The sequence below is a fragment of the Ruditapes philippinarum genome, unplaced genomic scaffold (assembly GCF_026571515.1).
Source record: "Ruditapes philippinarum isolate M1 unplaced genomic scaffold, ASM2657151v2 ctg5284_1_1_1_1, whole genome shotgun sequence".
Taxonomy (NCBI): Eukaryota; Metazoa; Mollusca; class Bivalvia; order Venerida; family Veneridae; genus Ruditapes; species Ruditapes philippinarum.
The window spans coordinates 39613-55658 of NW_026866766.1; the positions used below are offsets into that span (position 1 = coordinate 39613).

General features: G+C 34.8%; 1 protein-coding gene across 1 annotated transcript in view; it reads left to right on the forward strand.

The window, feature by feature from the left end:
• The window catches only part of LOC132733624 (RING finger protein nhl-1-like), a 28547-nt gene extending 13861 nt beyond the window's left edge, over positions 1-14686 (forward strand). Inside the window, 7 exon segments of the mRNA XM_060720287.1 lie at positions 4078-4181; positions 8242-8404; positions 9506-10307; positions 10948-11269; positions 11814-12050; positions 12831-13744; positions 13746-14686. Of these exon segments, the coding sequence (XP_060576270.1) occupies positions 8247-8404; positions 9506-10307; positions 10948-11269; positions 11814-12050; positions 12831-13744; positions 13746-14216 (2904 nt within the window). The 5' untranslated portion in view covers positions 4078-4181; positions 8242-8246 and the 3' untranslated portion in view covers positions 14217-14686.
• The last annotated feature ends 1360 nt before the right edge of the window (positions 14687-16046 follow it).

Below are 16046 nucleotides of genomic sequence, written 5' to 3' on the forward strand. Positions count from 1 at the left end.
CCAACATAAAATACTATAAATAGGAAATATGAGGTAATATAAAGGGTCAATAAATTGATCTGTAAAAAATGTTTTTTACTCCTGTTGGACAGAAAGCTTAGTACTATAGTAAACCTTAAATGTGATTGGAGGAAGATATGCAAATAAATTATGATATTCCCCCGAAATGTGTGAAAATATGATATTTTCCCCAAAAGTGTGGAAATCGCGCATTTTTTCCCCACAAAAAGGGCTAGGGCGCCTTCCCCAAAACTAGTGAAAAGGCCCTGATACATGTCTTTCATTTTGCAAAAAATTTAGGATTATAATTGAAAAGGATAGGTTCTCCTGATTTGACAGGTTAATGCACCTAAAGTTAATATAAAAAAAACATTTTGGAGTTGTTTTTTGGGGTTTTTTTTAGGGGAAAATATACACTTTTTGGGAGAGGAATGGTTCCAGCATCAAAATTTTAGTGAATTAAGAGCCCTGAACTCTAGCATATGTCTGTTCATATCATATGAACAGTATTTCAATTACTGTATTGTATCCATTTGTAAATTTGATGAAAATGTTCAGGTTGAGAAAATTCAATCACACATGCTGTGCACTTACAAACTTTTTCTGAGTCTCACACCCTCCTGAAAATATTTCAGTAATTGTTGAAATACATTTGCATGTTCATATTTATAATTACTAATAAGTTATAAACTTTTATGGTAAAAAATACATTTGAGTACTGTACATGTAAAAGCCATCTAGCAAGTAAAAATTAGTTGATCTAATTATAGCTTTATTCTGATTAACATTAGAATATTTGCAGTTTATATGCTGCAGAGTCTGTTGGCAGGCAAGAGGTAGTTATGTGTGGAATAATGCCAACATTCTTGTTCAGGAGTATTTTCTCAATATTAATAGAAAGTTTACATTGGTTTTCTCACAAATACAATGAGTATGTTATGCATGAAAAAAAATGAAGTGTAAAAATAGCCTGATCTAAAAGATCTTAGCTTGAGTGACTTACTTGATATGTTAATAGAAGAAATTATCATGATATTAAAATTATCCAATATTTTCTGTATGAATTAGTTAATTTTATTTATTATTTTATGAAGTTGAATTGATTAATGACTCAAAAGTTACTATGTTACTATAAGTTAAGGCTACCGGTATATCAAAATTTATATTAAGACATTATAAGCATATAAATGAGCCGTGTCATCACAAAACCAACATAATGGGTTTGCGACCAGCATGGATCCAGACCAGTCTGCGCATCCGCGCAGTCTGATCAGGATCCATGCTGTTCACTTACAAACTCTATAACAAGTAGAGAAACTGATAGCGAACAGCATGGATCCAGATCAAACTGTGCGGCTGCGCATGCTGGTCTGGATCCATGCTGGTCGCAAACCCATTATGTTGGTTTTGTCATGACGCGGCTCAAATAAATCTTGTAATCTCCGACAGTGTTCAATATGATCTTGTTGGTAATTTTCACTCTGGATCACGGCAGTAAGCCACATTGAATCTACCAGAGCATAGTTCAGCCACTTGCAGGGTATCAAACAATTTACCAGTACTAGTTGCCTTCACTTTCGCAAGGAACTGATAACTTCTGTACATGCCAAAGCAGAGGTACAGTGCGAATGACTGTAAAAAAATGGCAATGAAAGTGACCTGCGCCTTCTGGGAATTAAACCTGGATCGCATGATTCAGTCTTAAACACTACTTGTTGAGCTAACCATACAGACAGTGCACAGTATTTATCATCTGTTCATTCATATTTATATGTCTACTATTTTGGGCGCTAGCTATTAGTCTAAGCAACTGTCATCGAGTAAGAATTTTTGAAGTGATGATAACTTTGGCTATGCTATTCTTTTAGGTCTCTTAATTAACTGTGTATGGTTAAAAGAATTAAAAAGTCTTAGTTAAAATTAAAATTACTTTATGAAAATTGTAAAGACATTTTATTTTGGATTCAAGCAAAACAAATTTCAAGCAAAACAAATTTCAGAAGTTTGTCTTTAAATACTAATACATCAATAGCATTACTTTTGTAATAACTTGACAAGAAATAAGCAGCTATTGATGTGTTGGCGTAGTTAAGTGAAATTGCCCATTAACTTTGAGGTCAAAGGTCAAGGTCAACATTTGATCATTAAAGCTAGACCTGGGGAGTCAACAACTGGAGAACACTGACTACAATCTTTACATTAGGTGTGGAGATTGGTCATGACTAGACGATGACCCCTATTGAGGTCATTATAAACCACAAAGGTCAAAGTCACAGTGGCCTATAAATATGATAATAATGAAAATCAAATGGCTTGTCTGACAAATAACTAGAGGATGATTAAGTCTAGAGTTCTTAATTTGGTGCGGAATTTGGTCATGAATCTTAGATGATATGATCACTTTGAAAAGGCAACATATTGGGGTTATTTTGTCGGCGGTGTTGGCGTTGTTGTTGGCGTCCCCTAAAGCTTGTCCGGAGCATAACTCAGTCACTATAAGTCTGATTGACTTCAAACTTGGTATGCATGCTTCTTTCAATAACCAGAAGTGCAGTGCACAAGGACCGGTACTCTGCCCTTCTTAATTTTTGAGTTTTTGCCCTATGTTAATTGTCATTCTTTAATTTTGTCCGGGCCGTTTCTCTTCAACTATAAAAGCTATGGACTTGAAACTTCATAGGATGATAGATCTCATTAAGAAGAAGTGCAGTGCACAAGAACCGACTCTGCATTTCTTATTTTTTTAATTATTGCCCTTTGTTGATTTTCATACTTTATTTTTATCTGGGCCATTTCTCATGATTTATAAAAGCTATGGACTTGAAACTTCAAAGGATGATCGATCTTATTAAGATTTTAGAAGAAGTGCAGTGCACAAGAACTGGCACTCTGTTTTTCTTATTTTTTGAGTTATTGCCCTTTGTTAATTTTCATACTTTATTTTTGTCCGGGCCATTTTTCCTAAACAATGAAAGCTATTTACTTGAAACTTCATAGAATGATAGATCTCATTAAGAAGAAGTGCAGTGCACAAGAACCGGTACTCTGCACTTCTTATTTTTTGAGTTATTGCCCTTTTTTAATTTTCATACTTTATTTTTGTCCGGGCCATTTCTCCTAAACTATAAAAGCTTTGGACATGAAACTTCATAGGATGATAGGTCTCATCGAGATGAAGTGCAGTGCACAAAAACCGGTACTCCATGGTTTTTGAGTTATTGCCCTTTGTTAATTTCATACTAATTTTGTCCAGGCCATTTCTCTTCAACTATAAAAGCTATGGACTTGATTATCTTCATTGGATGATAGATCTCATCAAGAAGAAGTGCAGTGCACAAGAACTGGTACTCTGCACTTCTTATTTGTTTAGTTATTGCCCTTAAGCAGTGTTTTTAAATAACCTACATTTAAGAAGAAAATGCTTAAGTGACAACTATACTGCTCACAAGGCGACACATCCGACTTCTAGTTAAGTCATTAATTTTAGGTTATAGATCAAGTTAAGATGGCAGTTTATTCAACCACTAAAACTGGGTTTAACAATTTGTCTGAAGAATAGAAATAAAGTAAATATTATTTTTGTATTCTTTTAAAAATTTTATCTGACCTTATTAATATTAAATCAGTTTAATATAATGATAATATGCAAGTAAATGTGAAAAAGTGAATGTTTATGTTGTACAGCAACAATGTAAGCAATGTCTGTCAGTATAGAGCTAAGATAATAGTCTAGAACTACATATGATCTACGTCTTAATATCTTATTCTTTGTTCTTATTGTATGAACTAGAATTCCCATCTCTTACACTGCGCTCCTATTGGTGTAAAAATAGAGTATTCTCTTCTACGTAATAACAGATTAATAAATCTGAATGGTATAAATAAGAAACAGCTTCAGGTATTTTGTTTTTGTTTGCTGCATCGCAATCCCAGGTGTATAGTTCAATTAATCTCATAGAGGTAAACTTGGCAACATTAGTTAACAGTGGACTAAATTTTCTCACAGTAGATTTAATCACACAAGATATACGTAAGTTAAAATGTAAATTAACAGTTTGTTTATTGTTATACTTATAGAATAAAGTGGAATTGAATTGAAAAAAAATGTGTGGGTGTCAACAGCAATGTAGCCATTCCATGTGACTTTTTGGAAACGGAAGCCCAATTTGTACCAGATTCAGGTATGTAATAATCAATTTATTAGCTTTAATCTGACCTATTTCGATGAGATAAAGAGTAATTTAATAAGCCATTAAAGGTATATCAAAATAAAGAAAACCCAAAACCCCTTAATGTTTATTCAGTGCAGTTATTTTTGTGCCCCTTCTTTAGGATGGGGGGGGGGGGATTTAGATTTGCCTTTTTCAGTGCATGTTTTCATGTTGTGTCACATGTAGCTCTAAAAGTGCTTCACCTAGAGTCAACAAGCTTTACTTTTACATAAATGATGATCATCATGTGAACTTGTGCGTCTGGGGTATGGCATGGGGATTGAGAGTTATTGCCCTTTACTTAGTAAAAATTGACAATTTTCAAAAAGTATTTGACCTAGAGTCAGTAAACTTTACATGAAATGTTGGTCAGCATGTGTTGTGCACCTGGGGGTTTGCTTGTGAATTTATTCAGTATTTGTAGAGTTATTGCTCTTGACTTTGTTAAAATTTGCTATTTCCAACTTGTGTCGCGCATGGCCCAAAAAGTATTTGAGCTAGGGTCATGAAACTTTACAGAAATGCTGGTAAGCACAGTCATGTAGTTGTTCAAATGGGGGGTTGGCTTGTGGATTTATTCAGCATTTGTAGAGTTATTGCCCTTGACGTAGTAAAAATTTGCAATTTTCAATTTGTGTGGTACATAACACAAAAAGTATTTGACATAGAGTCAATGAAACTTTACATGAAAGTTGGTTAGCATGTGTTGTTGTGCACCTGAGGGTTAGCTTGTGGAATTACTCAGTATTTGTAGAGTTATTATGCCCTCACTTCAAAGAAGAGGGGGTATGTTGCTTTGCATTTGTCTGTATGTCGGTCCGTGGTTCCGTAGACCAAATGGTTTCCGAGGGATAACTAAAGAACGCTTTGGCCTAGGAACTTCAAACTTGGTATGGTGATTGGTCATGACCAGTAGATGACCCATATAGATTTTGGGGTCAAGGGGTCAAAGGTCAAGGTCACATTGACCTTGTAGGTTAAAACGGTTTCCGATCAATAACTAAAAAATGCTTAGGCCTGGGAACTTCAAACTTTGTATGGTGATTGGTCATGACCAGTAGATGACCCCTATTGATTTCAAGGTCAAAGGTCAAGGTCATATTGACCTTATAGGTAAGAATAACTAAAGAACGCTTAGGCCTAGGAACTTCAAACTTTGTATGGTGATTGGTCATTACCAGTAGATGACCCCTATTGATTTCAAGGTCAAGGGGTCAAAGGTCAAGGTCACATTGACCTTGTAGGTAAAAAGGGTTTCCGATCATTAACTAAAGAACGCTTAGGCCTAGGAACTTCAAACTTGGTATGGTGATTGGTCATGACCAGTAGATGACCACTATTGATTTTTGGGTCAAGGGGTCAAAGGTCAAGGTCACATTGACCTTGTAGGTAAAAACGGTTTCCGATCAATAACTAAAGAACGCTTAGGCCTAGGAACTTCAAACTATGTATGGTGATTGGTCATGGCCAGTAGATGACCCCTATTGATTTCAAGGTCAAAGGTCAAGGTCACATTGACCTTGTAGGTTAAAACAGTTTCCGATGAATAACTCAAGAACGCGTAGGCCTAGGAACTTCAAACTTTGTATGGTGATTGGTCATGACCAGTAGATGACCCCTATTGATTTTTGGGTGAAAGGTCAAAGTCACATTGACCTTGAAGGTAAAAACGGTTTCCGATGAATAACTTAAGAACACTTAGGCCTAGGAACTTCAAACTTTATATGATGATTGGTCATGACCAGTAGATGACCCCTATTGATTTTGGGGTCAAGGGGTCAGTGTCAAATTGACCTTGTACTTTAAGATGGTTTCTGACCAATAACTCAACAAGTCAAGTTGCCTTGGTTGGTATTTTTATATTAAACAAAAAAATGCTTTTGGTATACACATTTGAAGGTCTTATGTAATATAACAACTGGGCTGTCATTAATGAGGCCTACATCATAATGAGATTCATAAAATTTATGCATATTTTATTTGGTAAGATTTGTAATAACTTAAATTGCTGCACACAACCTATGGGGTCACAATAATCATTACCTTGTGACTAGTCATGACCAGTAGATAACCCTTATTAATTTTTTGTTCACTTGGTCAGGAGTCATGCATAATAACCTGATCACATGACTAATCGGCTGCCTATAGGGGGCATACATGTTTTACAAACATATCTTGTTGCCCTTGACTTAGTAAAATTGTGTTGCACATAGCACAAAAATTATCAATCTCTACGCAGTGATCTCCCCTTAATTCTTTGGCGTAGATCTCTGCCACTACGATCCCATATATCAGAATTTTCGATACAGTAAACTTCACTTGTAGTGAGTACGGTTATATTCTTTTAAGGATATTTATAGCATGAGTTCTTGTCACCAAGGTAAAATGGTTATTCCTTTTATTCTATTACTTCTTTTCTTAAATAGTTTTGCTCGAGTAAAATAATTATGATCATTTATAATCGGATTCAACATAATCACACATGTTTGCAAGCATAATCCATTGAAAACTACAAAGTACGCTTGATTGAAATGAAAAGAAATCAATATCTTTCATTAGTAAAAGTCACCCTTAATATATAATAGAAGATCTTCAATATAAAAGGAAGGAAAATCGAAAATCTTGTTTACTCTTAATCATGGAAAGCAAATGAAAAGCATTGAGTTTAGAAACAAAGTATGATGTTTGATGAGAAATTGAGAAAGCCAGTCAAATTTAAACTGAAATAGCAAAGGATTTTCAAATTCCAAAAAGTACGCTGTCAGGTATTGTGTCTAAAAATAATAAATGACTATTTTTTTTCTTAATCAAATGCTCTTCAAAATGGCAAACAATTGTAAACAATCAGTTCGTTATATGTAAATCTGTTCGCTATACAAACTCCTGATACAAGGAACTAATTCGCTATATGCTTACAAGGAACTCCGGATAAAAGGAACATATTTTGAATGTCCCAATGAGTTTGTTATTAAGCGGAGTTTACTGTATACTTAATTTTTAAAAAAATTGTTTAATCTATTGCTTTTGTCTATCAGGTATTTTTTTCTCATTGATAGAATAAATAAATGAATAATATGAATAATAAGAAATTATTTTAAAAATTATCAAACTGTCATGATGTGACACCCTAAATAATGGCAATGGTGAGTGTACTTATAAAGGGAAGTAACAACTGTTAGGAGTTTGAAAAAATATTTGATATAGAGCTATTTCCCTTGTCTTAGTAAAATTTGCAATTTTCAACTTGTGTCTTTCAATTAACCAAAAAAGTATTTGACCTGGAGTCATTGAACTTAACAGAAACGCTTATCAGAATGTGAAGTTGTTCCTGGGGTTTGCTTGTGGATTTATTCAGTATTTGTAGAGTTATTGCCCCTGACTTAGTTAAAATTTGCAGTTTTCAACTTGTGTTGAGCGTAGCCAAAAAACTATTTAACTGGGAGTCATGTTTAGATTTATATTATTCTCTATTGAGTGTTGCAAAGTTTATCTAAATTCTTAACTTTAAAGTATTTCTTCTTATTTGATTTGAATTGATATTTCCATTACACCTAAATGAATTCAAAACTCAGTGATAAATACATTTGTAGATACCGGTATAAGGCTTTTGTTTGATTGATGATTTAAAGGTTCAATATTGCCACAGTTGCACTAAATTAACCAAGGTTGATAAACTTTGAAAATTTGAGTTTAACGCTTGAAAAGTTTGTATTATGGGTTATTGACCCTTGAGTTTAGGCCAATGTATAGTTGTAATGTGGAACTCATAGCAAATGTTTTTGTTGTGTTGTTGTTTTTTTTTGGGGGGGGGGGGGGTCTTCAAAAACAGAAGAAAATATATATCAAAGAGGGGAATGGGGCAGAATTTTGACATTTATTTCAGAATAAAGATTTTAATGTTTTTTAGTTTTTTAAAAATACAATTATGAACATGAACACATTAAAGTTTCACAAAAGAAAGGCACAAGCTAAATTTCACATAATACATAAATGTTAAATGTATATACATTATATAAATGAATGATTTCAGATAAAATGGATGAAGATGATGTTGCCAATCAGAGCTATGCTGCTCAACATATAAATGATCTTTTGCGATGTCCAATATGCCTTGACAAATACAGGACACCAAAGCTGTTGCCTTGCCAACATACTTTCTGTCAGTCTCCATGTCTGGAACAACTCATAGATAGGTAATCTTCTCAACTATGTTTGTATCCCAACTATATTTGAGCTGCGTCACGACAACACCAACATAATGGGTTTGCGACCAGCATGGATCCAGACCAGCCTGCGCATCCACGCAGTCTGATCAGGATCCATGCTGTTTGCTTACCAAGTCTATTACAAGTAGAGAAACTGATAGCGAACAGCATGGATCCTGATCAGACTGGTCTGGATCCATGCTGGTTGCAAACGCATTATGTTGGTTTTTTCGTGATGCTGCTCATTTGTACTTATCCCATTTTTATCTCACCTGAGTATTAGGTGGCCAGACTGGTGAGCTTTTTGTGATACCCATTGTTTGAAGTATGTCATTTGTTTTTATCGGCAATTTCTTTATATATCTCCTGAACCATTTTGCAGATTTTGACCAAACTTCACAGGAAAGATCCTTAGGTGGCCCATTACAAAAGTTATATATATATGTCCTGTCTGATCACAGGAGCTTAAAATAAGACTATAAAAATGAAATTTTAAAAAAATCATCTAAGAATTCTCTAAAAAGGTATTATAAATCATGTCCTTGCATGGGGGTATATTATATGATTAATCTAGACTTAACTGTAAGGTGAAGGTTAATCATGAATGCATCCACATAAAACTCATGAAGAGCTCAAACTTAGGGAAGATGAAGCTATCAGCAACCAGTGGTCATATTTTAGAGTAAGTCATGTTGAATAATATCGAAATAAAAATCAACACAATTTAAAAGGGGAGATAGTGGGATGAATGTGTGAGCCCTTCACTTTAACTATCGAAATACTTCTTTATTTCTTATCAAGAGCCATAAAAAAGTTTTGATGTCTCAAAGCTCTGATATTACAAATATACAAAACAAAGGTAACTAAATTTAGAATTTTTTGTTACAAGATATGCATGATGTTTTAAAATGAATGGAAAGAATTTACAGTTCATTTCTAAATTGTTTGTCTGAATCCTGACCAGGTCACTGAAAGAACAACAGGGCGTATATTCAGAATATTCCCAAAATCTGTATTTATATCATTAAGTGAACTAGTATTTGTATAAAGTTTTAAAAGTTATTGAAAAGAAAATTTATTTATTTTCAGATTTCACCATATAAAATGTCCCGAATGTCGAGTAGATCACAGGGTGCCATATGCTGGTGTATCCGCCTTCCCGACCAACAGAACATTACAAAACTTCCTAGACTTACCTGTTCAACGTGTGCCAGAGCTTCAGCAGGCATCAAACCAAACACAAGCATCGTCAAACTCTGGAGAAAGTCAAGCTGAAGAAAGAGGTCCCCCAGATCAAAATCAGCCGCAAATAAGTGGGCGTCGAGCTTCATCAAATGCTCAAGCTTCTTCATCTCCGCACAACGGTTGCTCGGAATGTTCGAACCAGTTAACATTGTCCCGTTGTGCTCACTGTAATGCTGTTTTATGTGATAATTGTAAAAGATCTCACGTAGAACAATTACGACTTGATATAAATAGATTAGTAAGTCAGTTACGTAGAGGTGTACCAAGATTTTCGGATGCTGTCAGTGTTATAGAAAGTAAATCAGAACAACTGCATCAGAGGGCTGAAGCAGGAAAAGCTGAAATAACAGAAACTATAGAACGTTATATTTCAGAGTTAAGAAATAGGCAAAGATTGTTGCACAGTGAAGTACAAATGTGGTTACTTGGTGAGATACGTTCATTGCGAATGTTACAAGAAAACGTGGAAGTTGAATTGGCGAGTACTGCAAGTTTTTGTGATTCGACTGAGTCTGTTCTTTCACGCCCTAATACAACAATTCCTGATGAAGATTTGGTAGATTTAAAACGTCAGTGTGTTGAGCATATGGAGATTATCAGAACTTATGAAGATGGAGGCGGAGTTAGATTGCCGAGGGAAAGGAAGGTAGGGTGTTGAAACCCTTTTCATGACATTTAATATCTTCTAACACTGGTATGTCAAAAGCAATGTTACTTTAATTATAGAAGGGCTGTAAATAGATAAATTGACTTATTTTCATAAATCATCGCCAAACTTGGTCATTTCATCATAAAACAGATGTTAGATAACAATTGACAATAACAGATTCTTGCATATGATTATCAGACAGGATTATCAACTGTTTTCAGTGGTGCTAGAAAATCCTGTCTTAAGCCCTCAGTGTGAGACAAGTCGCATGTTTTCAATGACTTCATCCCTGTGTGCTCTATGAATGAATTGGGTTCTCAGGATGACGTCATTCTGCTTGTATGAATATTAACTTATATGCAACTACATGTATATATGAAAAAAAAGCTAACGAAAATATTAGTTTTCATAATTTCCTTATATTTATTTGTTATATGCAAGAAAATGAATAAAACACCGACTGTTGTCTCAGAAGGAAATATCTAGCTCTTGCGTAACTGTTACATCGGTAACTCAGCAAAGCCTCCTTACCGCCATGAACTGTTACCCTTGAGCTAGATATTCCAGTCTGTACTGGCAGCCGGTGTAAGATTCTTATAATCTCACAAGCTATATCAAATTTTTGTATATGATTCAGGTAGAGGTAACATTTGAAGGTAACAGATTCTCTCAAGCTATATCAAATTTTGGTGAACTTTCAATCATTGAGCGAGATGAAGCTGGTAGTAGCAGTAATTCGAACATTGCCTCGGATCCTCCATCTCTCACCTCCGTGTCATCGTCCTCTAGGGAATCTTCTCCAGCCGTTAATGTTGGAATAGGTAGAGGACGAGAAAATTCGCCACGTGTGGTCACAATGGGAGGTATTACAACAAGGGACCTATCACCAGCAGGTCCAGATAGAGCCACTGCCGCAGGAAGAGGACAACCATCACTTGATTCTGCTCTTGTGGCAATAGGTTTGCAAATATTTAATATCATTTCTGAGTGGAGGGTCAGTCATGGGTTTTACTTATATGTAAAGATAATCTACTGTACTGAAACCCTAAGTACTAGAGTATAGATATTTTGCATGAAACACCATCAAATGGATCTTTACATTATAGACCTGGGGTCAAGATTGGCCTTTATCAAAGGAGTCCTCAGTTTTCCTTTTATTTATGTACCAAAACCTTCAAAAATCCACTTTGAGTGGTTTAAACCACTTGCGCCCTACTGCTGTGGGTTTCAAACTGGACAGGGACTTTGGAATCTGTCATGTTAGGAAGCTATTCAGCTGAGGTCTTCCTACATCAGTAAAGCTGGAAAGATGCTGAATGACCTATACTGTGTTGATGCGACATAAAACCCAACAAAAAAAGAAAGCTCATTTGTCCATTTTGAGAATTTTTTTAGCAGTGATGAACCTTTTGGTAGTGGTTAAGATGCACTGCATATATGTAAACAAAGAAAACAATGTAAAACACAGAATTTAACGTAGCATTGTATAATTGTTTGTTACAGGGCGCAGCTCGAGGGTTGGTAGAAATGATGAAAGATCTGCTGGCCTAATGGGTGGAGGTGGCTCTTCTGATGTCACAGAAAATGTAGGTCATACCACTAGACCAACTCAAAGAGAGCGTTTAGCTGGTTTAATGGGTGGTGGTGGAGGTGGAATTGAAGCTAGTCCTTCTCCACGTGCTCAAAGAAGAGACAGAACAGCTGGTCTAATTGGAGGACAGGGAACCAGTAATAACTCTGGTATAAGAAATATATATTATGTTGATAAAATGATGTAATGGTCTCATTTGAAATATATACTGTAAATCTGGTATTATTTGTAAAGTTTTACCTCCCATTTGTAAAATCTATGGTTTGTTTGTGCTATGTATACACTAAAAATCTGAAACATATATCTATTTCAATTCCGGTGTGAGTGGAAGTGACCAGTGCATATATTAAAATGTTAATTTTAGCAGATTAAATCATTTAATGACCGAGAGAACAATATATTATCTGATGCTGATGAAATTAAAGACCTCATTTGACTTTGGCATTTTCTTATTTATTTATCTATTTTTGTCTATTGCTATCAAACCATTGATTTAACTTTGATATTGTTTGGCAATAAATAATTATCTTATTTCAAAACTGCTAATATTAAGATTAATTAGGTCATTGAGTAAATCACATGTGCACTGTTTTGGGAAAGGAACCAACAGGAGCAATATGTAAGTTTTAGACATTTATTTCAGTGTCTTGGGTCTAAACTGATTATATACAATGCACTATAAAATTGCTACATTTTTTTCTCACATTTAGTATCAATAGTTTTAAAGACTAAGTAAGACAAGTCCATTAAAACAAACTTACATCATATTATTGCAAAAATTGTAAAAATCAGTCTACATACTTAGCTTTGGAAGCTCAGTCCAAGGTAGAAAAGGATAAAACCTTAAAAATGCTTTTCAATCATTTTAGTTACATTATAAGTTTGCACTCCCTTAAATTTTTAAGATAAAGTGACATGGTATGTTTCAGGGACTAACTTGACGGAAAATGCAAGACGTCAAATGCCACAGAATCTATCATGGGAGCTACCAGTAAATTTTGAATATCCTCCAAGAAGTAATATACGAGTTGGCAATGGCAGCCAAAGTAACACAAACACAAGAAGAAGCTTGCAGGAAAGGCGAAGGCACAATTTATCGGATTCGAGATTGTTAAACAATCTAGGAGCAGCTGCCAGGCAAGAAAATGACAATACTGCTCGGAGACGAAGAAACAGAAGTGGCGGCTCTTCCCAGAACACCATGCAGCAAGAAACCGGAGCAAGTTCAAGTGGTGATCGTCCTCCCCCGCCTACTAGAAGTCGTACATTTACTCGAGAAGAGTTTAGGCAAATAAGAGAAGAAGACACTGTGTCAAGGTCAAGCTCTGCAGATTCTACAAATAGAAATAGAGAATCATCTTTAAATAGTGATCAAAATGATGATACAGTTGAAAATACAACATTTCGACTTGCCACAGTTGATGGTGGTGAAAGTGTGAGAGTGAATGTTTCTCGGAATAATTATCAAGACAAGGGCAGGTCAATCATTCGATTTGGCTGTAGGGGAAGTAATGATAGTGAATTTGTATGGCCTAGAGGTGTTACAGTTTCCAGGTCAGATCATATATATGTTGCTGACAGTAGTAATCACAGAGTACAAGTGTTTGATAATATTGGCACCTATATAAAAAGTTTTGGTTCATATGGACAAGGAGAAGGGGAATTTGACTGCCTGGCAGGAATTACAATGAATACAATGGGTGAATTTTTGATAACAGATCGATATAACCATAGAATTCAGGTCTTTGATTCTAATGGAAATTTTAAAATTGCGTTTGGTGAAGAAGGCAATGGCGATGGTCAGATGAGCTATCCATGGGGCATTGCTTGTGACAGTATGGGATTTTATTTATATATGTGACAAAGAAAATCATAGAATTCAAGTCTTCCAGTCAAATGGGATTTTTGCAAGGAAGTTTGGAAGGCTTGGAAGACAGAATGGACAATTTGAAAATCCCCATTACCTCGCTGTCAGTTTGGACAATAAGATTTATGTAAGTGATAGTAGTAACCATAGAATACAAGTGTTCAGTATGTATGGAGATTATATCTTCCAATTTGGCTCCATTGGTACGATGCAAGGGCAGATGAAATATCCCAAGGGCATTGCGATTGATGAACAAGGCTTTGTTGTTGTGGCTGATAGTGGAAACAACCGTATACAAGTATTTCGGGGAGATGGAAGATTCTATTGTATGTTTGGAAGTTATGGAAGTGATAATGGCCAGTTTAAGGGATTGGAGGGTTTGGCTATCCTTGGAAATGGAAATGTTGTAGTTAGTGACAGAGAAAACCACAGAATTCAAATATTCTGAGTATTAGTTTTAAGAATTTTAATATGAATTACATAAAACTTGTATAATGACATCTATGTTTATCGACAAGAAAGAGCATCATGTTTTATTGATCTTTTTCTTCAGAAAAGATTTATTTATTCAATGCCAAAACCCTGGTAGCTAAGCCAATGAAAAAAGTATTTTGAAAGTTTTTGCAGATATTTAAATAATACAGAAGTTGATATCACTGGTTCATCTGGTACCTGTGTTTGCACAAGACAAATACAATTAGGCTCTTCCAGATTTTGCTATGCTTAATGCTTTCCATGTTTGACATATTCCATGATCTCCTAAATGCAAAGAAATCCAATATTTGTTTACATTTCATCAAAGTCATATCGCTTTTGTTAATTTGTTAAGTGTTATATTTCAGATAAACTACTGTGCCAAATGTTGTCTTACTTCATTCTTATATAAGTAATTATATCTTATTATACTATTGCTACAAATGGCTAAATTTGTTATTTTTATGCCCCCACCATAAAATGGCTGGGGCATATAGTGTTACCCTGTTCCGTCCTTCCGTCATCATCAGTTTCCATTCATTATCTTAGTAACAGTTGCACACATTCAACTCATATTTTACATATGGATATATCGTAGGAAAGAACAGGCCAAGTTCAAATTTGGTCATGGTCAGATAATTTTTGACATAGTTATGCCCCTTGATGAAATTTTTAGTTTCCGTTCATTATCTCCCAAATAGTATTACACATTCAACTCAAATTTTAAATATGGATACGTCAAAGGAATGCCCAGGTCATGTTCAAATTTGGTCTTTGTTCGATGATTTTTGGCAGAGTTATGCCCCTTTCACTTTGAAAATAATGTGAAATTTTCAGTTTCCGTTCATTATCTCCCCAACGTTATTACACATAAATCTCAAATTTAAGATATGGTTATGTCAAAGGAATGCGCAGGTCAAGTTTTAATTGGTCATGGTTCGATGATTTTTTTCAGAGTTATGCTCCTTTCACTTTGAAAATAATGTGAAATTTTCAGTTTCCGGTTATTATCTACCCAAAGGTATTACACATTCAACTCATACATGTATTTGACCTATGGATATGTCAAAGGAATGCGCAGGTCAAGTACGAATGTGGTCATGGTTTGATGAATTTTGGCAGAATTATGCCCTTTCACTTTGAAAATAATATGAAATTTTCAGTTTACGTTCATTATCTCCTTAACAGTTGTACATTTTTGACTCAAATTTAACATATGGATATGTCACAAGATTACACTTGTCAAGTTCGAATTTGGTCATTGTTTGATGATAGCTGACAGAGTTATCACTCTTGAACTTTGCAAAAAGTCAGAAATTTTTAGTTTCCATTCATTATCTCCCCATGGTTGTACACATTCAACTCAAATTTGACATATAGATACATCTTAGGAATAAGAAGACCAAGTTTGAATTTGGTCATGGTTCAATGATTTTGGACAAAGTTATCTCCCTTGAATGTTGGAAAAAATTTGAATTTTCAGTTTCAGCACTCATACTTTTGTGGAAATGTATGTATTCATTATTTTGGCTACAAATATGCAATATGCAATTTACAAAAGGTTAACACTGAATAGTGTCAGTGCCTTGAACTTTGTATAAAAAAATAAAAATGGTTTGTATTAACATTGAATAGTTTAAAGGGCATAATTTTGAACTTAAAATGAAAAAAAAAAACAGTTTTCAAAAAAAATTTGGAACTTAATATTATAACATCTGAAATGAGGGTGCATGCGGGGGCATCTGTGGTGTGACAACACAAATCTAGTTTAATCAATTGTCTTCATACCTAGTCACAAAATTTG